Source organism: Mus musculus, chromosome 9 (assembly GCF_000001635.26).
Source record: "Mus musculus strain C57BL/6J chromosome 9, GRCm38.p6 C57BL/6J".
NCBI classification, from domain to species: Eukaryota; Metazoa; Chordata; class Mammalia; order Rodentia; family Muridae; genus Mus; species Mus musculus.
The window spans coordinates 7,092,325-7,118,222 of record NC_000075.6 but is presented as its reverse complement, the minus strand read 5'-3'; the positions used below and the strand labels follow the sequence as shown (position 1 = coordinate 7,118,222).

Genomic DNA, 25,898 nt, shown 5'->3' with positions numbered 1-25,898 from the left:
TGGAAGAGTAGCCAGTGCTCTTAATCTTCTCTCAGGCCACTCCAGGAGTGCTTAACTAAGACTAAAACAGTGCTTCATTTGCTAGTTCTTAGGGCCATTGTTTGTGCTTTCTCTGACCTGCTTGTTTCTCCATGGCTGCGAGTCCTCTTGCCTCTCACCATTACTGCTCAGCACCTTCCTGTATACTGTTTTGAAACATTCCCATGTACAAACAACTTCAGTGTGGAAGAGCAGAATCATTCATGGAATGCTGTGGGCGTAACTCAAATCAGTTCTGGGAAACGTTGAAAATAAAGGGCTTTGGCATTCTTGAAGTCTGCAGTTTGAGAGAATACTTTTAAAACTTAAATATATTTTACAATTTTGTAACTTGATCTATAAATATCTACTAAGTTGGTATTATTTATTTTATTGTACTTTTGATCATATTGAGGTAAAATGCTATTTTAATTTTAAAGTTTACTTAGAAGTGAAGTATATAAACTACTTTTAAAAGGGCAATTTACTGTTGAGATACTTACTTTGATGAATATGTAAAAACACCTCATTACAGCATTTTCCTTTCAAGGTCTTTAATTGGGCACGGGAGACCCCTCCAGACTCTCACAGGCCAATGGACACCTACTATGACTGTGACCGAGGACAGTTAGCATCCTACATGCTAAAGAAGCCAGAGAGCCTGACAGCTGATGATTTCAGCAATGGCCACATCCTTCCTGTCATTCAGACTCCTGATATGCAGCGAGGTTTAGATTATTTCAAACCCTGGCTAAGTTCAGATACCAAACAGCCATTTATTCTGGTGGGACCAGAAGGATGTGGCAAAGGGTAAGGAAATGCCTTCAGAATTGATTTCTTTCCTCCCCAAGGATTACGTTCCCTTTGGTTCAAAACACTTAGATTTTTATGAAGAATACTTTCTGCTTTCACTCATGTTTAAGACAAAATGACTTCAGAGAAGACTGTCATTTTCTCTGCCAGGTTGTGTAATCTTAGAAAATATAGTCACAACAAAAATTGAACCTGTTATATATACTTACTGGTTACTATTTTGAGTTAACTATCATCTAACAGTTGAGTACATCTCTCTTATTAAAAATAGTATCTAGCTTAATGAAGGCCAGCTATATTTAGTGCATTCATCATTTATGTTTTAGGAGTAAACCTGAATTATTAGTTTTACATGTATGTTGGCAGAGTAGTAATTTGAAAAAATTCTATACAATCACTCTAGTTAAGCAAACAAAACTCTTGGAGAATTTAAAATCTTTTCATAAACTATGGGGGAACAAAAGTAACATTCTATATACCTTGTAAAACTGAACTTATGAGATATGCAAGAATTCCAGGAATACTTTTTCCACAGTTTAAATGCTAGGAAGTTACTTTGGTGACTATGGAAGCTATATCTGTATTCATTATTTTCCTTCTCAACATAATCTGAAGTAAATTAGAAAAAAAAAATTAGTTCCATATAGAGTGTAAGGAGTGTTTTGTTGGACACATTTTCCCCGTGAGACTTCACCTAGTGTCACCTGTCCCCTGTGAGATGTCACCCAGTGTCACCTATCGTCCTTTGCAGGATGCTGCTCAGGTATGCCTTCTCTCAGCTCCGCTCCACAGAGATTGCCACAATCCACTGCAGTGCTCAGACTACTTCTCGGCATCTTCTGCAAAAACTGAGCCAGACTTGCATGGTAATCAGTACAAATACTGGTCGAGTATACAGACCAAAAGATTGTGAAAGACTCGTTTTGTATCTAAAAGATATCAACCTGCCCAAGCTTGATAAGTGGGGGACCAGCACTTTGGTGGCTTTCCTCCAGCAGGTAAGTTTTAGCGGCTGACACCTTTACCTATAATTGTTCCAAGTATCATTTCTTACAGATACAAAATCTGGGGGTGGGTGGGTATGGGGGACTTTTGGTATAGCATTGGAAATGTAAATGAGCTAAATACCTAATAAAAAATGGAAAAAAAAACAAAACAAAACAAAAAAAAAAACAAAAAAAAAAAACCAAAAACACAGGAAAATAAAAAATTAAAACACAGTAAAGATTTGTTGAAATCATAATAGTTTGAAGAATCAATAAAAAAGAACTCTACAGTGAAAAAAAAAAAACCAAAAAAAAAAAATCTGGGTTCCTTCCGTTGGACCAGTTGTATCTAGCACATATCATCAGAATTTAAATTCTTGAAACAGCTAGGTCTTGTTCTAGGTCATTCACTCCCCAGTTGGAATTCTGTTACTTAGCTTCCTTACTAGTTGGGACTGTGTGGGAATCAGCAGCCGGTGTAAGGGATGGAGGGTTTCATGTTTGTCTGTGCTTGCTCCTGACTGTATATACTCTTTCTCTGAAAGCCTGGGGCTCAGTCCCCTTTCCCCTTTGGCTGTGTATCACATGTTCTTACTCAGTATAAAAGATTTATTCCTCTATGTATTATATCATAGTAAAGGTACCAAACGTTTTGAGTTCACTATGTGTATTTGGTCTATGGAACTGCAGAATATGATAATATAGTTATAGAAAATCCTGAAATGTTTTTCTTATTATGTCCTGACTCCTGTTTTTTTAAATTGCTAATAGATTTATAATACTGCTTGAATTTCACTATTTAATGGAGTGGACACATTTGAAAGAGGAGGAATCAGATAATATTAACTGGATGTTGGGGAGAACAATATGATTTTTCAGGACATAAAGATTTAAAACGTATAAATTGCTGATTTAGGTAAAAGGTGGTGGTTTCACATAGAAATAATTAAAATTTGGATAATACTGCATGTTATGATTGATCTTGAAGGTCAAATTGACAAGATTTGTCATCACCATACAAAGATATCTCTTGGTGTGTGTGTTCAAAGATTTTCTAGTCTCAGCTAATTAAAGTAGGAAGACCCACCCTAAATCTGCGAAGCACTCTTCATCTTGCTGGAGCCCTCAGTTAAATGGAACAGAAACCTGGTCTGAGAGTTTGCCACCCTCTCCTGACTTTGGGGACAGTGGCACCAGCAGTTTCCTCACCCTGCTGCCCCGTGGGTATGCTGGGTAGATTGTGCCTGTGAACTGTAAGACAGACCTTAACCTGGGGTGGGTTTGTCAGTTGCTTTGTCATACCAAGGAGTCAAGCAACCGGTGCACGATTTTAATATGATTAGAGCGATCTAAAGTAAAAGCAATTTATAAATATTTGTTTTCATATAGGTGTTAACATATCAAGGATTTTATGATGAAAATTTGGAATGGGTTGGTCTGGAGAATATTCAGATTGTAGCTTCCATGTCAGCTGGAGGAAGACTGGGGAGACACAAGCTGACCACCAGGTTTACGTCTATTGTCCGTCTTTGTGCCATAGAGTATGTATCTTAGTAACACAGTTTTCTGTTTGTTTATATTTTATTCAGGATACCCACCAAGAATATTTCAAAGTGTAGAAAGTAAAATGGTTAAGCCGATATGTTTTTTCCCAAACTTTTGACCCTGGCTTAGAGTATGTTAGGCCTTTTATACAAGGAAATAAATCTCTGTATGTCTGTACTCATAAACATCAGGAGCAGGAACCAACTGAGAGCTTTAAGTCTGTATTTACTTTTTAATTAATACATAGCATAAATATATTTTACCTGTTGATACGATGTTATGTAATGCTCTGACATATTACCTAATGCATAACATTTAAGTCAATTTAAACATACATATTTATCATTGTGATGAAAACACTTAAAGTTCTTTCTTTTTATAGTATTGGAAATTAATTCTGGGGTGCCCTCATATTAGTTAAGCATTTTATTTCAGAGCTATGTCTACAACCCTACAAAATCTCCTCCTTTAACTTTGTGAAGTGAATAGTATACAGTTGCTGCCTCCGACTTCTCACCAGGCCTTCTTGCTTGCTCCTGTCCAGATGCAGCTTTGTCATTACCAGCCTTTTCCTGACCTTCTTCCCTCTTTATTGAGCCCAGTTCCTCATAACAACCATTCTACTCTCCACTTGTATGAACACAGTGGTTTTAGGCTATGTGACAGAGACTATGTGCTGTCTTGTCTGCATTTCTGTGCTTGGCTTATTTTACCTAACATGATGATCACCAGTCCTGTCCATAATTGTTTGAAATGCCTGGGTTTCCTTATTTATATGGGGCTAACCCTTATTTCCTTATTTCTCTATGTTTTCCCTTTACCCCTCATTTGATGGATGTGTTGTCATGAATAATAGTACCATGACCATGGGAGTGGAGATGGCTTTTGTTTCCTTTAAATGTGTAAAAGTGTTACATGTTAGACATAAATGTTTTATGTATCTCACAAAACTAATATTATTAAAATGTATAGAGATAACTGACAGGAGTTGAATCTAATGAAAGGTGAGTTAGAGCTCATGACTTGGAATGGCATCCATTTGTCCATCCTTGTGATCATGGATGTGACTGGAACTTCTGAGTGCTGTGTTCATAGCACTGTCCCTTTGTGACCTTTCACCTTACTTCCTTACCTTTGTGGGTTACAGGTTCCTGCTAACTACATGTATCTATGGCCATTGCTTTTATTGAGATGTTATTGGTGTCAGTTAATTTACATGGAAGTAAAGTTGGCTTGAGAGAAACAGGCTAATGTTTATCGTGTTACTAATTTTCTTAGACTTCTGGCCTAATTGCTGCCCTTTATATAGGCTTTACTTAAAATGTTTTTTCTTAAGTAAAATATCCTGTTTATTCTGAAGACGAATGGCTTTTCAAGTTTTGTTCTTAAATAGTTTGATTAGAGTCTTCTATAAAGCTTCTACTGTTGGAGAATAGACACTGAGGGATCTAATTGACATTTTCGGAGAAAGTAGGGACTGATCCTGTTCAAATCCCTGGGTAGCCTTAGAGATCTGGGTCTTAGAGAAGTGTAGTTTGAAAGCTTAGTCAGATATATATCTTAATGTAAAAATAGTAATCTAGGCTATTGATTTATTTCAGCTTTCTTGGTTCTTGTCTTCCCTTTTTAGTTACCCAGAAAGAGAACAGTTACAGACAATCTATGGAGCATATTTGGAAGCAGTTCTGCACAAAAATCTGAAGAATCATTCTATTTGGGGTTCTTCGTCGAAAATTTATCTCTTAGCAGGCTCTATGGTGCAGGTGTATGAACAGGTAAGTCTAAGTTTATTTGTAGTTTCCAGGTCTGTTGGCTTCATCCTGTCTTTTTGCTGATGTCCTGGCTTTTCCTTCTTGTCGCAGATAGTATAGTATGATAGGCGACATAGTAACAACATATTCAGGTTACATGCTGCTAGACAGATTGAATAACTTAGTGTGTGTGGTAGTTAATGAGGAAGTAAAGTAAAATTTAATCTGAATTAGGAAAAAAAACAAGAGAAAAATCACAAAGTATTTGATGATGAAATTTTGTTAGATAAAAGGAATAAAAGGAATAGTGTGTGTAGTGTTTGTGAAAGATGCTTTTACAAGGCTGGCTAGGATTGGAAGGATAAGTTAGAAAGGACAAGATCACTTTAAAAATGCACACACTTGTTAACAGTCAAGATGGCTGTGGCTGTGGGGTGGGGCTGGCCTTTAAGCTCAGTGCTGTTCTGTTTCTCACTACTAGAACACTTTTGGATTTTGGAGTGGTTTCATTGATTTTTATGGGTTCTTTAGAATTTCAGCTGTTACTTTATAAAATTCATCAGTTTATTTAAACTTTTTGCAGTTGTACCCCTATGCCACCCCAGCCTTCGACTGTCTATTAAAACCTATGAGCTGATCTTGGTAATTTGAAGTGCTGGGCAAACTGTGGACCAGTCCTTGGATGACTGAGGCAAGAAGATTGCCATGCATCACATTGTGAGCTCTAGGCCAGCCTGGGCCATAGTGTGAGACTCTGCCACCAAAACAAACACATGAGTCAAATGTATAGGATGAATTATATAGGATAATAAAAAAACGAAAAACAAATCAAGAGAACAGTTCTATTGAAGTAAGCCAGAAATCGGCCTTCCTGTGAGTCTAAGTTGACAGGAAATTTAGAGAAGGATGGGAGTGCTGAGGGTGGGCCGCCTGCACTCCTGCACTGTGTTCTCTTTCAGGTGCGGGCCAAATTCACAGTGGATGAATACAGCCACTACTTCTTCACTCCCTGCATTCTTACTCAGTGGGTGCTTGGCTTGTTCAGATATGATTTAGAAGGAGGTGAGTTTCAGATCTGTGTGTGTGTAATTATGCTACAACTTATAATAAGAACATAAGTATATTGGTAGTAATTATAATAACATTAAATTAAATAGATTCATTATGTTTATTACTATTAAAAGGATAGAAATTTACTATATTTTTTTTGCAACCTGTTTATCACTACAAATTTGATCTTAGAAAAGGTAAAATAATTTCTTTTAATAGCTAAACCATTTTTATTAAGCAATTTGGAAATGATAGTTTTACTGGGCAACTATAAATATTGTTTTAAACATACCAGCTTATTAAAGAAATGAATTTTAACTTTTTTTTTCATATTTTCTATTTACCTGCTGCCAAAATTATGGTATGTAGATTCTCACCATATATTTATTTCATAACATTATGTTAAACAGACCACTTGAAAATAATTTAAGTCTCACTACAATTAAAGAAAATTTTGCCTTCCTTAGGATCCTCTAACCATCCATTAGATTACGTGCTGGAAATTGTAGCCTATGAAGCACGGCGCTTGTTTCGGGACAAAATTGTTGGTGTGAAGGAGCTGCATTTGTTTGATAACATTTTAACTTCAGTCCTCCAAGGAGACTGGGGCTCAGACATCCTGGACAATATGGCAGGTAACAGAAGAGAGCTCATGTCAATGTACACTTGTTATGGTGCTTTGAAATTTTGTTTCTGACCAGATGCATGATTTCATGTATGAACAAATAGAACTTTGGGTGATTTCAACTTCAATTTTCCCCAAAGGGAAGATGCCCAGTCATTTTTGCCAGAATTCTACAATTATAATTCAAACAAAATTTAATAAGTAGTTACTTTCTTCTTAAAAGTATTCAAACTTGTTGTGGTGAAGTTGCACATTATAATACAGTGTTGTTTCTCCTATAGAATTCTCACTAATAATGTAGCTAGCTGTGGTGGCACACAAGTATCCCCTGCACTTCAAATGCAGAAGCAGGAGTGTGGCAAGTTTGAGGTCAGCCCTATCCAAAAAATGGGTCTAGTATGGTTAAGGCTTTGTAGGAAGACTCTGCTATAAAATATTTGGAATCTTTAAAAAAAAAAACTAAAATGGAAAAGTATCTGATTAAATATGAAACATAAAGGTCTTTGAAATTCTTCACTTGATTATCATGGCCTTGTGCTTGAGAGAAGCATTGCTTTTTTCCCTGTAGCTAATGATGATGTCATCTGAACAGGACATTGTTTTTGCTGACTCCAAGCTTCCTCAGCTTCCTCAGTTTCACCAGTGTTGCATTTAAAGCTGTGTCTACTTCATAACCATATTGGAAACTGCCATGGGAGCAGGCCAGTGAGGGCCTGTGATAAAGACACAGCAATGTTTCCTAATACAACAATTATCCTAGCTGGATACTGTGTTAACAAATATCCATGCCATACTCTTTCGTAATTTACGTTTCGAGATGTGATGTTGGTCTCAGGGTCATAATTATACAAGTCTAAGGAAATATGAAAGTGAGAAGGCTTTTGGGATTGAATGAAAGTTTTGTAGATATTTCCAGAGGTTTGGAAGTAGGAAGAATGTTGTACAGACACCAGGCAAGGTGGAGTGCTGAGAGAAGGCTATTGGCAGTTCAGCTCGATTTTAACTCAAGTCTGCATGGGTCTGGCCTGAAGCTGTTGGTCCAGTTTCTGTGGCAAGGCTTTGTTCTTGAAGTTGGGCCAACTGTCTGGAAACTTCAGTCTGCAGTGTCTTTTCCTGTAAAGGCCCTTTGTGCTTTGGTTGGTATCAATACTTTCTTTGCTGTACAAATCTAGAGTTCAGGGGTTTTGGAGTCTAAAAATTCTTTTACTCTGAAGAGGCTTACAGTTGTGTGCCAGAAGTTTGACAGTCATTGCTTTCAGTGTAACAGTTGGTAACATGCTTAGATGCCATGAAAACTTGTGGATGTTTGTGATTAAATTAGTAGTTAGAATAAGCATAGAGTGTTTTAATGTAACTTCTACAGATGTGTTTGATAAATACTAGTCCTTTTGGTAGAAGAGGTAGAGAATAATTGGTATTTAAGAAAGTTACATGAAAAAAATATATATATATATTAAAATTTTTTTTATAACTTTAGTAACTGTAGTGTTTGGAAAGCTAGTATACAAAATGAGGTAATAGGTTTTATTATTGACATCTGCACCCATTTAGGTCATATATTTTGCTCATGTCTATCCTGTCTTCCCCACTTGTTCCTCTTTCTCATGTTTTAGTCAGCTTCTCCCCACATAGTCTACTTTCTGTCTTCATCTGTCAGTCTGTCTGCCTGTCTCTGTATGTATGATGTATGTATGCATGTATGTATGTAAGTGTGTGTGTGTGTGTGTGTGTATTCTCCTTTTGATGGTCACTTAGGCTATATGTTGCTTTATATAGTAATCTTTTGTCAGATATATAGCTGGCAGATGTTTTATCCAGCCTGTAGGGTGTCTCTTCTTTCCACTGTGCCCTTTGCTGTGTAGATGCTTTTATGCTTCCAACAGTGCTCTTGGTTTATTCTTGTGTTGCTTGCTGGGTTTGTGGAGAACTGTTCAGGAAGATCTCTAAGAGTTTGTCTTGGGTTTGCTCTAGTATTTTCATAGTTATAGGACTTAAGGTATCTAATAATCCATTTTGAATTCACCTTTGTGAAAAATGGATCTAATTTTTTTTATTTTTTATTTTATTTATTATTTTTTTATTTTTTTCCATTTTTTATTAGGTATTTAGCTCATTTACATTTCCAATGCTATACCAAAAGTCCCCCATACCCACCCACCCCCACTCCCCTACCCACCCACTCCCCCTTTTTGGCCCTGGCGTTCCCCTGTACTGGGGCATATAAAGTTTGCGTGTCCAATGGGCCTCTCTTTCCAGTGATGGCCGACTAGGCCATCTTTTGATACATATGTAGCTAGAGTCAAGAGCTCCCGGGTACTGGTTAGTTCATAATGTTGTTCCGCCTATAGGGTTGCAGATCCCTTTAGCTCCTTGGCTACTTTTCTAGCTCCTCCATTGGGAGCCCTGTGATCCATCCATTAGCTGACTGTGAGCATCCACTTCTGTGTTTGCTAGGCCCCGGCATAGTCTCACAAGAGACAGCTACATCTGGGTCCTTTCGATAAAATCTTGCTAGTGTATGCAATGGTGTCAGCGTTTGGATGCTGATTATGGGGTGGATCCCTGGATATGGAAGTCTCTACATGGACCATCCTTTCATCTCAGCTCCAAACTTTGTCTCTGTAACTCCTTCCAAGGGTGTTTTGTTCCCACTTCTAAGGAGGGGCATAGTGTCCACACTTCAGTCTTCATTTTTCTTGAGTTTCATGTGTTTAGGAAATTGTATCTTATATCTTGGGTATCCTAGGTTTTGGGCTAATATCCACTTATCAGTGAGTACATATTGTGTGAGTTCCTTTGTGAATGTGTTACCTCACTCAGGATGATGCCCTCCAGGTCCGAAAAATGGATCTAATTTAATTTGTTTATATTTGGATATATATTTTAATTTGCATATATATGGATAGTGAGCTTTCTTATCACTTGTTGAAAAGATGATTTTTTTCTTCCATATGTAGCTTTCGCACATTTGTCAAAGGATGAAAACAACAAACAAAGCCCCAGAAAACAAAAACTAATATTATCATTTGTCTACTTTTGGTATCTTATCTGTTTCAAAGATATGTATATGACCCATCTTTCCTTGAACCACACTGTCTGGATTTATGTAGTCAGTGCATATTAAGTCTTGAAAGTGGGCAGCCTTATTTCTCATGGAATAATCATCTCTCTGTACAGTGGTATAAGATTGTGGTGGGCCTTACACTGAGTTTGTGTATTGATTTAAAGTGAGTTGTTGTCGTTACTCTATAATCTTCTGGTTCAAACACAGTATGTCATGAGAGCATTTCAGCCTTTGATATTTTTCATAAGTGCCAAACATAGAAGTGTGGTATATGATTTTAGATTTATATCTAAGTTAAACTTTTCATTGGCAAATATATGTTCAAGTTATTTTTGTTTGTTTTATGAGATAGGATAAAATTTAGTTGTCCAGGTTGGTCCTGAGTTTGCTATGTAGCTTAGGCTGTCCTTGAGTTTGAAATTCTCCTGCTTCTGCCTCCCAAGTGCCTGGTACTATAGACTTAAACTTCCATGCTCCACTTTAAAGTAGGCTTTAAAAGATGAATATATTGAGTGAAGACATGTGGAAGGATATTCTAGATAAGAGCATTGAATATGTAAAAAGTCAAAAACTGAGAAATGTAGTGTATAATGGCGTGATGAGTGTTTTAGGCCTGAGTGGAGCTAGGTTAAAGAGAGTGCTTAGTAGGACTTTTGCACTTTATGTTAGGGAATCAGATTTTAGTTTTGTATGTATTACTTCAGTGATAGCTAGTCATTGTAATAATCACTATAGCACAGTGTTTTAATAATTTTAATTATTTTAAAATGTTGCTTATAATGTTGTTTGAATATTTGAGGTTTTTGGGTACCTTCTGAAAGCTGCATAGCACTTGCCAGCTTTAGTTGTGGGAATCATTTTGGCTTACACCATCACCAGGTTTAAAGAGAAAAGTAGAATGTTTAAACACAGATGCCCTGTAGACGCATATCCAGCTTGCTGGCTTGAAAGAGTGGCCCCCATTGACGTATACACTTGAGTGCTTATTCCCCAGCATTTCTCTGCCTATGGATGAGGATGCAGCTCTCAGCTTCTGCTCCAGTGCCTCCTTGCGTGCTGCCATGCATTCAGCTGTGATGATAATGGATCAATCCTCTTGAACTGCAAGCAAGCCTCCAGTTCATGTGTGTGTGCGTGTGTGTAGATGTATGTGTATTATAGACATGTATATGTATCACCCATATTACATACTTTTTACATATTCATTGCTTTTATCTGGAATATCTTCCACACTCAATGTATTCATCCTTTAGAACCTGCTTTAGCAAGTGGAAACTGGCAGTACAGGCCTGTAGTCCCTGATACTTCAGAGACAGAAGCAGGAAAATTTCAAATTCAAGGATAGTCTGAGCTACATAGCAAATTCAAGGCCAACATAGGCAACTGAATGTGACCCTGTCTCATAAAATAACTACAAAAAATAACTTGAACACATAATTGCCAAGGAAAGATTATTTATTATATATACTAATACATATTAATGTATATGTTACACATATATAAAATAGTTGGTTATAGTGTTTCTTCACAACAGTAGAACAGTGAGTAAGACATCCAATAAATGAACTGCATGTCTGTTAAAGAGTTGTCAGTATAGGACTAACTTCAAGCTTGGGAAATTTGCCTTAGATATAAGTTAGTGAGATACTTTGGGTGTATATAAATAGTAAAGAATTTAATCCACAAAAAGGTAATTATAGGTGGGACTCTTTAGAAATAACGATAGTTGTGGTTTGTGGCTTCATGAGGAGGAGCTTGTGGATATAGGCAAACCCTCCTGAGAGATGCAGGAAGCCATGTTGGATGACCTTTATACAGATGTGGCTTTGCACATAAAGCAACATTGTCTGTCGTGGACTTCACACACTGAAAAGAAAGAAAGGAGGTGGCTGAAGGCAAGAGAAACCTGGCGGCTTAGGCCCCAGCAGGGCAAGTAACTGTGATGTTAGGACATTGGGAGAACTAAGGTGGTGAAGAGGAAGAAAGGGACAAGTTCATTTAGTGGCTGTGTCCAGTTTCTTTTTAAGACAATGTGGCAAAATACCTACGAGTAGCAATGTGTGCAAGAGTTTATTCTGGCTCATCATCTCAGGATACAGACCAACATGGCAGTGAGATGAGTTTCAGTGGCAGCTGGTCACATTGCAGCCATACTCAGGATGCTGAGAACTGTGGCTCCTGTGTCCTGCTTGCTCACTCCTTTTGTGTGTGTGTGTGTGTGTGTCACTATTTTTTAAATTTTTATTTTATTTTATTTTTTTACGCTCCATATTCCATTCCCCAGCCCCCCCTCCATCCACCCTCCATCTCTGCCTCATCCCACACTTCCTCCCTACCCCACCCCGTCTCCATGTGGACGCCACCGCCCCCCCCCCCCCGCAACCTGACCTCTAAACTCCCTGGGATCCCCAGTCTCTAGAGGTGAATCATCTCAAAATGATCGCAGACCCAGAAGTCCTCTACTGTATATGTGCTGGGGGCCTCATATCAGCTGGTGCATCCTGTCTGTTTGGTGGTCCAGTTGTTTGAGAGATCTTGGGGGTCCAGATTAATGGAGACTGCTGGTCCTCCTACAGGATTGCCCTCTCCTCAGCTTCTTTCAGCCTCTCCTAATTCAACAACAGGGGTTAGCTGCTTCTATCCATTGGTTGGGTGCAAATATCTGCATCTAACTCTTTCGGAGTACAGTCATGCTAGGTCCCGTTTTGGGAGCGCTCAATAGCCTCAGTGATAGTGTCCAGCCTTGGGACCTCCCCTTGAGCTGGATCCCACTTTGGGCTTGTTGCTGGACCTTCTTTTCCTCAGGCTCATCTCCATTTCTATTCCTGTAATTCTTTTAGACAAGAACAATTATGAGTCAGAGGTGTGACTGTAGGATGGCAACCCCATACCTCACTTGATGTCCTGTCCTCCTGTTGGACGTGGGCTCTATAAGTTCCCTCTCCCTACTGTTGGGTGTTTGATCTAAGGTCCCTCCCTTTGAGTCCTTGGAGTCTCTCACCTCCTGGGTCTCTGGTGCATTTGGGGGGGTTTCCCCCAACCTCCTATTTTCTGAGGTTACCTGTTTACATTCTTTCTGCTGGCCCTCAGGGCTTCAGTCCTTTTTTCCTCACCCAATACCAAATAAGGTTTCCCTCTCCCCACCCCCGCTTCCCTCCTCCCCCACCACATCCAGTTTCACTCCTAGGTTCCTCCCTCCATCCCCACTTGTGATTGCTTTCTTCTCTCTCCCAAGTGGGACTGAGTGGTCCTCACCTGGGCATTTCAGCTTGCTGAGCTTTTTGATTTCTGTGGATTGTATCTTGGGTATTCTGTATTTTTTTGTTTGTTTGTTTGTTTTTGCTAATATCCACTTATTAGTGAGTACATACCATGCATGTCCTTTTATGTCTGAGTTACCTCACTCAGGATGATATTTTCTAGTTCCATCCATTTTCCTGCAAAACTCAGGATGTCCTCGTTCTTAATAGTGGAGTACTCCATTGTGTAAATGAACCACATTTTCTGTATCCATTCTTCTGTGGTGGGACATCTGGGTTGTTTCCAGCTTCTGGCTATCACAAATAAGGCCACTATGAACATAGAACACATGCCTCTGTGGCATGATGGCACATCTTTTGGGTATATTTCCAAGAGTGGTGTAGCTGGGTCTTCTTTAATGTTATCCAAGATCTTAGGTAAAGGAATGGTGATGCCCATAGTTAAGAGTGTGTCTTCCCACCTCCATTCATTTAATCCAACAGATCCCTCATAACACTTTCCAATGCTGTGTCCTCGGTGATTCTAGAGTTTCATGTTGACAGTATTAATTCTCATGCTTATGGGGAAGCAAGTGAGATAAATTAATTAATAATTAGAAGACTAGGTCATAACGGGGAGTTAGAAGGAAGCCCTTCACATGAAGAGGGGAAAGTGGTGGGTGGGTCTGACAATTCCAGCATGAGTTGGGAGGTAATCCTGTGGTCCCACCCTGGATGGCGTTGATGGTGCCAGCTGATGGGTTACCCATGCTCTAGTGCATAACTCCATATCCATGCTCATTGGGCAGCACAATTGGTCTTTGAGTCATTGGTAACAAAAACAACAAAAGAGAATGTGCTGTTAGAAGAAAATGGATTAGGGAAGTTGGAAGAAGGTAGTGGAGGAACAATATGAACAAAACATATAATAAATGGATGAAATTTTCAAATCATAAATATATTTAAAAAGTTTTAAAAGTCAGCATTGAATATAATGAAAGTATTTAGCTCAGGTAGTTCTCAGGCTGATTTTGGTATTATAACTTGTGATTTTTTTATCTTTACTGATTGGTCTTCTAAGTAATTATTAATTTAATTAGTATAATGTTATATTTATAGGTATATATTAGTACATTAGTATAATTTACTTAGTATAATGTTATTAGTATATTTATATAATTTTATATTTGTATCTCTATATTAGTATATTAATATAATTTAACTAGTATAAGCCACCATTTTGCTTCTGGAGACAATTTTATTTGGACTGGGTAAAAATAATTTAGTAAGAAATGTGGTGACTGATTGTCTATCACCAGTGTTATGTATCAATATGTTTACTGCAGATAGTTTCTATGTTACATGGGGAGCCCACCATGTCTCAGGAGGAAAGACAGCTCCAGGACAGCCTTTACCTCCACACGGGAAACCACTTGGCAAACTGACCTCTGCAGACCTGAAGGATGTCATTAAGAAGGTATTATGGGAATTATGACTGGGAATAAGGTGTGACTATAACAGGAACTTAAGTTATTTGTTAGGAACATTTGAGTACATGGAATGAAAGATCATACAATAGACAGAACTTTTCTTGCTCTTTGGAATTCAGTTCATTCTGCAGACATGACGGGATGCTCAGATGCATGTAAAATTACTAAGATACCTGTTTAATGACAGTATTGCCATTGGTATAGCAATGAGAATAGTGATGGGAAAGCACTCCTGGATGGTGAGTGTTGTACCTCAGTGTCAGAGTCACCCGGTGAAAGAGGAAATAGGCGATCTCCAGGGTGGTATTGCCAGAGGCAGGTCCATAAGGTGTGGACCTTATCTCCATCTCCATCTCTTATGCTGTTTCTTCTTCTTGGTCTTTGTTTTTGCCCTTCCTTCTCCTTCCTGTCTCTCTCTCTCTCTTTTTTTTTTTTTTTTTCTTTATTCTCCCTTGCTGCCCCATCCCATTTCCTTTTAGTGTAGTTACAAGGATGAAGAAGAAATGATGTGGTATATGCATTCTTTTTTATTGTGAATAATATATGCCTGTGGGTATTCTTGGAGGCTAGAAGAAAGTGTCAAATTCATTAAGCTGGAGTTATGGGCACTTGTGAGCTACTTTATATGCATGCTGGGAAACAAACCCCAGTTAAGATATAGTACTGTCTTGCACAATTGAATTTTGTGTACCTGTGAAGTTGATTGACATGCACTTTTTATATGCCTTCAAGTGTGTGTTATTACATAGTAAAATTTTAGGTGTCACATAAAATATAGTTGCTTAACCTTTTCTTGAAACTGTCAGAAAATATAAAACTGTCAGGAACCTTTAAAGAGCTGCATTTACTGATTACTCATGTGTATGTGTGCTGCATGAGAGTATGTGCACAGTGCGCATGCGCAGCTGTGAAGGCCAGAGAACGAGTGGGATCTTCTAGAGCTGGACTTACAGACATTGGGTGCTGGGAACAGAACCTAGGTCCAGCAAAACAGCCATCTCTCCGGAACCCCGAGAGAAATAACACTTTTGTTATAGATCTAGAAATTACATTAAGTATAAAATTTGTTTTTATTTTCAAAGGGTCTTATTCATTATGGACGAGATAACCAGAATTTAGATATTTTACTCTTCCAAGAAGTCCTGGAATATATGTCGAGGATAGACAGAGTGCTGAGTTTCCCTGGAGGCTCCCTTCTGTTGGCAGGACGAAGCGGCGTGGGGCGGCGGACTGTCACATCTTTAGTCAGTCACATGCATGGTGCTGTGCTCTTCTCCCCGAAGATCTCCAGGGGCTACGAGCCGAAGCAGTTCAGAAATGATCTCAAGCATGTGAGCTTGGACAGATTCTTTTTTATTTGGGTTCAGTTTTGCTAGTTATTAAAGCTTTTAAGTCTCCCAAATGTAACTAGTCTTCCTTCTAATTTTGTTCTAATTATTTTCCCATAATTACTAAGTTTTTATCTGAATGTGGGAGATTCCTGATAGGATATCAAGGTTGTGGGCAACTGAGATTATGGGATGTCCAGTTGGATAATAAACAGGACTACAAAATTGTATGGGAAGAATATATTTAGGAAAATAATTTAGTTTTCACTTCAGAGACTTATTTTTAAAATAAATTTTCTTTCAAGTTATTGATGACTTTACTTTCCAAATTGTACAGGAAAATATGATTTCCTTTCTGTTCTAAACAAGACAGTAAATAGGCCCTAAGTAAGCTGCATGTGGTCACATGGGAGGAAAGTAGCAGGGTGCTGGCAGGTTCAAGTCTAGCCCAAGTCACATAGCGAGATGCTGTGTCTCAGAAACCATCAGTACCAGCAAACCAGCAGACCTGTAAATAGATGCGTATGTTACAGTCACTTCCTTATGTAGAGAGCCTTTCTGCTCTACAACTTGTTATGTACCACTGGCCAGCCTCACACTTTGTTTCACTCTTCAGACTGTGGTCTAGGCTCTGTTGCTATGCCAGCCAAGAGTAGTAATCTTTAATTGCTCCAAAAGCCACTGACAGGCCTGACCTTGCCTTGCCTTTGCAGGTGCTGCAACTTGCAGGAATTGAAGCACAGCAGGTAGTCTTACTTCTTGAGGATTACCAGTTTGTACATCCCACATTCTTGGAGATGATCAATAGCCTTTTGGCTTCAGGCAAGTGAATGGTTTCTGTGAAGCAAATATAAGTACTAAGGTGATAATTGCCCAATGAGAATGACCTTGTATGAAGTTTCCTGCATTACTGATGGCAACCTTGGGCATAGTTGTTACTGAGTCTGACACATGGTTGACTGAAGCATCAAAGTCTCAAGCTTTATAAAACCAAGAATTTAGGAATTGTGTAAGTTATTGTTAGTATTCCTGGTTATGCCTGAACAGAAGAATTTAACATAAAAATTGGAGATTATTTTGTATGTAAAATTTGTTTTGAATTGGTGAATGTAATATTCTTGTACAGGCGAGGTTCCTGGACTGTATACTCTGGAAGAATTAGAGCCTTTGCTATTGCCACTGAAAGATCAAGCTTCTCAGGATGGATTTTTTGGACCAGTCTTCAATTACTTCACATACAGTAAGGGCCACAAAGTTCATTACTAAATTTACATTCTATTGGAGTAAAACAGCTCTGTACAGCTTGGCCCCTTGACCTCTTTACCTAATTAGGAATGGGGAGAAATGAAGAAAATAATATACTTTGTTTTTAATCTTTCTTTTCCTTTTTAATTTTAATTTAATTTTTATTATTATTAATACTATTGTCCTTTTTCCCTCTCCCTTGCAGTAGTATGCTAAGCTCTGGCCTGTCTATTGTATTTTATAAAATAAATAGCTCTGAGGTTATGGTCTATGTAGAAGCCTAGGCTCTTGTAAATAAGTCTGAATACATAGGGGTTTTTACAGTGTTTACTTTCTTTTTTTTTCCAGGAATACAATCAGTCCCTTCTATTTATTTTTGTTTTAATTTTGTAGTTTTTTAAAAGTTAATTTTTTATTAGACATTTTCTTCATTTACATTTCAAATGCTATCCCCTTTCCTAGTTTCCTCTCTGAAAATCCACTATAACCTCCCCCGCCCTGCTCCCCTACCCAACCACTCCTGCTTCTTGGCCCTGGCATTCCCTGTAGTGGGGCATATAAAGTTTGGTAGACCAAGGGGCCTCTCTTCTCAGTGATGGCCGACTAAGACATCTTCTGCTACAAAAGCAGCTAGAGACACGAGCTCTGGGGATACTGATTAGTCCATATTGTTGTTCCACCTATAGGGTTGCAGACCCCTTCAGCTCCTTGGGTAATTTCTCTAGATCCTCCATTGGGGGCCCTGTGTTCCATCCTATAAATGACTGTGAGCATCCACTTCTGTATTTGCCAGGCACTGACATAGCCTCACAAGAGACAGCTGTATCAGGGTCCTTTCAGAAAAATCTTGCTGGCATATGCAATAGTGTCTGTGTTTGGTGGCTCATTATGGGATAGATTCCCAGGTGGGGCAGACTCTGAATAATTCATCCTTTCGTCTTAGCTCCAAACATTGTCTTTGTAACTCCTTCCATGGGTATTTTATTCTGTATTCTGGGGAGGAATGAAGTATCCACGCGTTGGTCTTTCTTCTTCTTGATTTTCTTGTGTTTTGCAAATTATATCTTGGGTATTCTAGATTTCTGGGCTAATATTCAATTACCAGTGAGTCCATATCAAGTAAGTTCTTTTGTGTTTGGATTACCTCACTCAGGATGATATCCTCCAGATCCATCCATTTGCCTAAGAATTTCATAAATTCATTGTTTTTAATAGCTGAGTAGTACTCCATTATGTAAATGTACCACATTTTCTGTATCCTTTATTGAGGGACATCTGGGTTCTTTCCAGCTTCTGGCTATTATAAATAAGGCTGCTATGAACATAGTGGAGCATGTGTCCTTATTACCATTTGGAATATCTTCTGGGTATATGCCCAGGAGAGGTATTGTTGGATCTTCTGGTAGTGCTATGTCCAATTTTCTGAGGAAGCACCAGACTAATTTCCAGAGTGTTTGTACCAGCTTGCAATTGCACCAGCAATGGAAGAGTGTTCTTCTTTCTTCACATCCTTGCCAGCATCTGTTGTCACCTGAATTCTGACTGGTGTAAGGTGGAATCTCAGGGTTGTTTTGATTTGCATTTCCCTGATGATTAAGGATGTTGACCATTTTTTCAGGTGCTTCTCAGCCATTCGTTATTCCTTAGTTGAGAATTCTTTGTTTAGCTCTGCACTCCATTTTTTAATGGGTTAATTTGAATTTCTGGAGTCCACCTTCTTGAGTTCTTTGTATATATTGGATATTAGTCCGCTGTTGGATTTAGGATTGGTAAAGATCCTTTCCCAATATGTTAGTAGCCTTTTTGTCTTATTGACAGTATCTTTTGTCTTACAGAAGCTTTGCAATTTTATGAGGTCCTATTTGTCAATTCTCGATCTTACAGCACAAGCCATTGCTGTTCAGGAATTTTTCCCCTGTGCCCATATCTTCGAGGCTTTTCCCAACTTTCCCCTCTATAATTTTCAGTGTCTCTGGTTTTATGAGGAGCTCCTTGATCCACTTGGACTTGAGCTTTGTACAAGGAGATAAAAATGGATCAATTTGCCTTCCTCTATATGATAACGGCCAGTTGAGCCAGAACAATTTGGTGAAAATGCTGTCTTTTTTCCACTCGATGGTTTTAGCTCCTTTGTCAGAGATCAAGTGACCATAGGTGTGTTGGTTTAATTTTGGGTCTTCAATTTTATTTCATTGAATTGCCTGTCTATTGCTGTACCAGAACCATGCAGTTTTTATCACAATACGACAGAGTAGTACTACAGAAGCTGTAGTACAGCTTGAGGCCAGGAATGGTGATTCCACCAGAGGTTCTTTTATTGTTGAGAATAGTTTTTGTTATCCTAGGTTTTTTGTTATTCCAGATGAATTTGCAAATTGCCCTTTGTAAATGGGTGAAGAATTGAGTTGGAATTTTGATGGGGATTGCAATAAATCTGTAGATTGCTTTCAGCAATATAGCCATTTTTACCATAGTCACCCTTTCAATCTATGAGCATGGGAGATCTTTCCATCTCCTGAGATCTTCTTCTATTTGTTTCTTCAGAGACTTGAAGTTCTTATCATACAAACCTTTCACTTCCTTAGTTAGAGTCACACCAAGGTATTTTAATATTATTTGTGATTATTGTGAAGGGTGTTGTTTCCCTAATTTCTTTCTCAGCCTGTTTATCCTTTGTGTAGAGAAAGGCCACTGATTTTTTTTTTTTTTTGAGTTAATTTCATATCCAGCTACAGCACTGAAGCTGTTTTTCAGGTTTAGCAGTTCTCTGGTGGAATTTTTAGGGTCACTTATATATACTATCATATCATCTGCAAAAAGTGATATTTTGACTTCTTCCTTTCCAATTTGTATCCCTTTGACTTCCTTTTTTTTTGTCTAATTGCTCTGACTAGGACTTCAAATACTATATTGAATAGGTAGGGAGAAAATGGGCAACCATGTTTCATCCTTGATTTTAGTGGGGTTGCTTCAAGTTACTCTCCATTTAGTTTGATGTTGGCTACTGGTTTGCTGTATATTGCTTTTATTATGTTTAGGTATGTGTCTTGAATTCCTGATCTTTCCAAGAGTTTTATCATGAATGGGTGTTGGATTTTGTCAAATGCTTTCTCAGCATCTAACGAGATGATCATGTGGTTTTTGTCTTTGAGTTTGTTTATATATTGGATTATGTAGATGGATTTCCATATATGAAATCATCCCAGCATCCCTGGAATGAAACCTACTTGATCATAATGGATGATTGTTTTGATGTGTTCTTGGATTAGGTTTGTAAGAAATTTATTGATCATATTTACATTGATATTCATAAGGGAAATTTGTCTGAAGTTCTCTTTCTTTGTTGGGTCTTTATGTGGTTTAGGTATCAGACTTATTGTGGCTTCATCAAATGAATTGGGTACAGTACCTTCTGTTTCTTTTTTTTTTTTTTTTTTAATTAGGTATTTTCCTCGTTTACATTTTCAATGCTATCCCAAAGGTCCTCCATACCCACCCCCACAATCCCCTATCCATCCACTCCCCCTTTTTGGCCCTGGCGTTCCCCTGTACTGGGGCATATAAAGTTTGCAAGTTCAATGGGCCTCTCTTTGCAGTGATGGCCGACTAGGCCATCTTTTGATACATATGCAGCTAAAGACAAGAGCTCCCGGGTACTGGTTAGTTCATATTGTTGTTCCACCTATAGGGTTGCAGTTCCCTTTAGCTCCTTGGGTAATTTCTCTAGCTCCTCCATTGGGGGCCGTGTGACCCATCCAATAGCTGACTGTGATCATCCACTTCTGTGTTTGCTAGGCCCCGGCATAGTCTCACAAGAGAGAGCTATATCTGGGTCCTTTAAGCAAAATCTTGCTAGTGTATGCAATGGTGTCAGCATTTGGAAGCTGATTGTGGGATGGATCCCTGCATATGGCAATCACTAGATGGTCCATCCTTTTGTCACAGCTCCAAATTTTGTCTCTGTAACTCCTTCCATGGGTGTTTTGTTCCCATTTCTAAGAAAGGGTAAAGTGTCCACACTTCGGTCTTCGTTCTTCTTGAATTTCATGCGTTTGGCAAGTTGTATCTTATATCTTGGGTATTCTAAGTTTCTGGGCTAATATCCACTTATCAGTAAGTACATATTGTGCGAGTTCCTTTGTGATTGGGTTACTTCACTCAGGATGATACCCTCCAGTTTCATCCATTTGCCTAGGAATTTCATAAATTCATTTTTTTAATAGCTGAGTAGTATTCCATTGTGTAAATGTACCACATTTTCTGTATCCATTCCTCTGTTGAGGGGCATCTGGGTTCTTTCCAGCTTCTGGCTATTATAAACAAGGCTGCTATGAACATAGTGGAGCATGTGTTCTTCTTACCGGTTGGGACATCTTCTGGATATATGCCCAGGAGAGGTATTGCGGAATCCTCCGGTAGTACTATGTCCAATTTTCTGAGGAACCACCAGACTGATTTCCAGAGTGGTTGTACAAGCTTGCAATTACACCAACAATGGAGGAGTGTTCCCCTTTCTCCACATGCTCGCCAGCATCTGCTGTCACCTGAGTTTTTGATCTTAGCCATTCTGACTGGAGTGAAGTGGAATCTCAGTGTTGTTTTGATTTGCATTTCCCTGATGATTAAGGATGTTGAACATTTTTTCAGGTGCTTCTCTGCCATTCCGTATTCCTCAGGTGAGAATTCTTTGTTCAGCTCTGAGCCCCATTTTTTAATGGGGTTATTTGATTTTCTGAAGTCCACCTTCTTGAGTTCTTTATACATATTGGATATTAGTCCCCTATCCGATTTGGGATAGGTAAAGATCCTTTCCCAATCTGTTGGTGGCCTTTTTGTCTTATTGACGGTGTCTTTTGCTTTGCAAAAGCTTTGCAATTTTATGAGGTCCCATTTATCGATTCTTGATCTTACAGCACAAACCATTGCTGTTCTATTCAGGAATTTTTCCCCTATACCCGTATCTTCGAGGCTTTTCCCTACTTTCTCCTCTATAAGTTTCAGTGTCTCTGGTTTTATGTGGAGTTCCTTAATCCACTTAGATTTGACCTTAGTACAAGGAGATACAAATGGATCAATTCTCATTCTTCTACATGATAACCGCCAGTTGTGCCAGCACCATTTGTTGAAAATGCTGTCTTATTTCCACTGGATGGTTATAGCTCCCTTGTCAAAGATCAAGTGACCATAGGTGTGTGGATTCATCTCTGGGTCTTCAATTCTGTTCCATTGGTCTACTTGTCTGTCACTATACCAGTACCATGCAGTTTTGATCACAATTGCTCTGTAGTACAGTTTTAGGTCCAGCATGGTGATTCCACCAGAGGTTCTTTTATCCTTGATAAGAGTTTTTGCTATCCTTGGTTTTTTGTTATTCCAGATGAATCTGCCGATTGCCCTTTCTAATTCGTTGAAGAACTGAGTTGGAATTTTGATGGGAATTGCATTGAATCTGTAGATTGCTTTTCGCAAGATAGCTATTTTTACAATGTTGATCCTGCCAATCCATGAGCATGGGAGATCTTTCCATCTTCTGAGATCTTCTTTAATTTCTTTCTTTAGAGACTTGAAGTTCTTATCATACAGATCTTTCACTTCCTTAGTTAGAGTCACGCCAAGGTATTTTATATTATTTGTGACTATTGAGAAGTGTGTTGTTTCCCTAATTTCTTTCTCAGCCTGTTTATCCTTTGTGTACAGAAAGGCCATTGACTTGTTTGAGTTAATTTTATATCCAGCTACTTCATTGAAGCTGTTTATCAGGCTTAGGAGTTCTCTGGTGGAATTTTTAGGGTCACTTATATATACTATCATATCATCTGTAAAAAGTGATATTTTGACTTCTTCCTTTCCAATTTGTATCCCCTTGAACTCCTTTTGTTGTCTAATTGCTCTGGCTAGGACTTCAAGTACAATGTTGAATAGGTAGGGCGAGAGTGGACAGCCTTGTCTAGTCCCTGATTTTAGTGGGATTGCTTCCAGCTTCTCACCATTTACTTTGATGTTGGCTATTGGTTTGCTGTAGATTGCTTTTATCATGTTTAGGTATTGGCCTTGAATTCCTGATCTTTCCAAGACTTTTATCATGAATGGATGTTGGATTTTGTCAAATGCTTTCTCAGCATCTAATGAGATGATCATGTGGTTTTTGTCTTTGAGTTTGTTTATATACTGGATTACATTGATGGATTTCCATATATTGAACCATCCCTGCATCCCTGGGATGAAACCTACCTGGTCAGGATGGATGATTGTTTTGATGTGTTCTTGGATTCGGTTAGCAAGAACTTTATTGAGGATTTTTGCATCGATATTCATAAGGGAAATTGGTCTGAAGTTCTCTATCTTTGTTGGGTCTTTTTGTGGTTTAGGTATCAGAGTAATTGTGGCTTCATAGAATGAGTTGGGTAGAGTACCTTCCGTTTCTATTTTGTGGAATAGTTTATGAAGAACTGGAATTAGGTCTTCTTTGAAGGTCTGATAGAACTCTGCACTAAACCCGTCTGATCCTGGGCTTTTTTTGGCTGGGAGAGTATTAATGACTGCTTCTATTTCTTTAGGGGATATAGTGCTGTTGAGATCATTAACCTGATCTTGATTTAGCTTTGGTACCTGGTATCTGTCTAGAAACTTGTCCATTTCATCCAGGTTTTCCAGTTTTGTTGAGTATAGCCTTTTATAGAAGGATTTGATGGTGTTTTGGATTTTTTCAGGATCTGTTGTTATGTCTCCCTTTTCATTTCTGATTTTGTTAATTAGGATGCTTTCCCTGTGTCCTCTAGTGAGTCTGGCTAAGGGTTTATCTATCTTGTTGATTTTCTCAAAGAACCAGCTCCTTGATTGGTTGATTTTTTGAATAGTTCTTCTTGTTTCCACTTGGTTGATTTCACCCCTGAGTTTGATTATTTCCTGCCTTCTACTCCTCTTGGGTGAATTTGCTTCCTTTTCTTCTAGACCTTTTAGGTGTGTTGTCAAGCTGCTAATGTGTGCTCTCTCTAGTTTCTTTTTGGAGGCACTCAGAGCTATGAGTTTTCCTCTTAGGAATGCTTTCATTGTGTCCCATAAGTTTGGGAATGTTGTGGCTTCATTTTCATTAAACTCCAAAAAGTCCTTAATTTCTTTCTTTATTCCTTCCTTGACCAAGGTATCATTGAGAAGAGTGTTGTTCAGTTTCCACGTGAATGTTGGCTTTCTATTATTTATTTTGTTATTGAAGATCAGCCTTAGTCCATGGTGATCTGATAGGATGCATGGGACAATTTCAATATTTTTGTATATGTTGAGGCTTGTTTTGTGACCAATTATGTGGTCAATTTTAGAGAAGGTACCATGAGGTGCTGAGAAGAAGGTATATCCTTTTGTTTTAGGATAAAATGTTTTGTAGATATCTGTTAAGTCCATTTGTTTCATCACTTCTGTTAGTTTCACTGTGTCCCTGTTTAGTTTCTGTTTCCATGATCTGTCCATTGGTGAAAGTGGTGTGTTGAAGTCTCCCACTATTATTGTGTGAGGTGCAATGTGTGCTTTGAGCTTTACTAAAGTTTCTTTAATGAATGTGGCTGCCCTTGTATTTGGAGTATAGATATTCAGAATTGAGAGATCCTCTTGGAGGATTTTACCTTTGATGAGTATGAAGTGCCCCTCCTTGTCTTTTTTGATGACTTTGAGTTGGAAGTCGATTTTGTTAGATATTAGAATGGCTACTCCAGCTTGTTTCTTCATACCATTTGCTTGGAAAATTGTTTTCCAGCCTTTCATTCTGAGGTAGTGTCTATCTTTTTCTCTGAGATGAGTTTCCTGTAAGCAGCAAAGTGTTGGGTCTTGTTTGTATAGCCAGTTTGTTAGTCTATGTCTTTTTATTGGGGAGTTGAGTCCATTGATATTAAGAGATATTAAGGAAAAGTAATTGCTGCTTCCTGTTATTTTTGTTGTTAAAGTTGGCATTCTGTTCTTGTGGCTGTCTTCTTTTAGTTTTGTTGAGGGATTATCTTCTTGTTTTTTTCTAGGGTGTGGTTCCCGTCCTTGTATTGTTTTTTTTTTTTTTTTTCTATTATTATCCTTTGAAGTGCTGGATTCGTTGAGAGATAATGGGTGAATTTAGTTTTGTGGTGGAATACTTTGGTTTCTCCATCTTTGGTAATTGAGAGTTTGGCTGTGTATAGTAGCCTGGGCTGGAATTTGTGTTCTCTTAGTGTCTGTATAACATCTGTCCAGGCTCTTCTGGCTTTCATAGTCTCTGGTGAAAAATCTGGTGTAATTCTGATAGGCTTGCCTTTATATGTTACTTGACCTTTTTCCCTTACTGCTTTTAGTATTCTATCTTTCTTTAGTGCATTTGATGTTCTGATTATTATGTGTCGGGAGGAATTTCTTTTCTGGTCCAGTCCATTTGGAGTTCTGTAGGCTTCTTGTATGTTCATGGGCATCTCTTTCTTTAGATTTGGGAAGTTTTCTTCATTAATTTTGTTGAAGATGTTTGCTGGTCCTTTGAGTTGAAAATCTTCATTCTCATCCACTCCTATTATCCGTAGGTTTGGTCTTCTCATTGTGTCCTGGATTTCCTGGATGTTTTGAGTTAGGATCTTTTTGCATTTTCTATTTTCTTTGATTGTTGTGCCGATGTTCTCTATGGAATCTTCTGCACCTGAGATTCTCTCTTCCATCTCTTGTATTCTGTTGCTGATGCTGGCATCTATGGTTCCAGATTTCTTTCCTAGGGTTTCTATCTCCAGCGTTGCCTCACTTTG

General features: G+C 38.4%; 1 protein-coding gene across 8 annotated transcripts in view; it reads left to right on the top strand.

Moving 5' to 3' along the window:
• Positions 1 to 25,898, top strand: part of Dync2h1 (dynein cytoplasmic 2 heavy chain 1) — a 249,757-nt gene that overhangs the window by 60,084 nt on the left and 163,775 nt on the right. For 5 of the 8 annotated variants that reach the window (NM_029851.3, XM_030244008.1, XM_030244009.1 and 2 more), the window contains 10 exons: positions 569 to 828; positions 1,583 to 1,829; positions 3,207 to 3,358; positions 4,993 to 5,137; positions 6,073 to 6,175; positions 6,631 to 6,798; positions 14,438 to 14,568; positions 15,664 to 15,912; positions 16,623 to 16,731; positions 17,036 to 17,149. In NM_029851.3, coding sequence (NP_084127.2) covers positions 569 to 828; positions 1,583 to 1,829; positions 3,207 to 3,358; positions 4,993 to 5,137; positions 6,073 to 6,175; positions 6,631 to 6,798; positions 14,438 to 14,568; positions 15,664 to 15,912; positions 16,623 to 16,731; positions 17,036 to 17,149 — 1,678 coding nt within the window. Of the gene's footprint in view, positions 1 to 568; positions 829 to 1,582; positions 1,830 to 3,206; positions 3,359 to 4,992; positions 5,138 to 6,072; positions 6,176 to 6,630; positions 6,799 to 14,437; positions 14,569 to 15,663; positions 15,913 to 16,622; positions 16,919 to 17,035; positions 17,150 to 25,898 lie in introns of all 8 variants that reach the window. The other 3 variants (XR_003947762.1, XR_001778791.2, XM_006509827.4) reach the window with 3 other exon arrangements.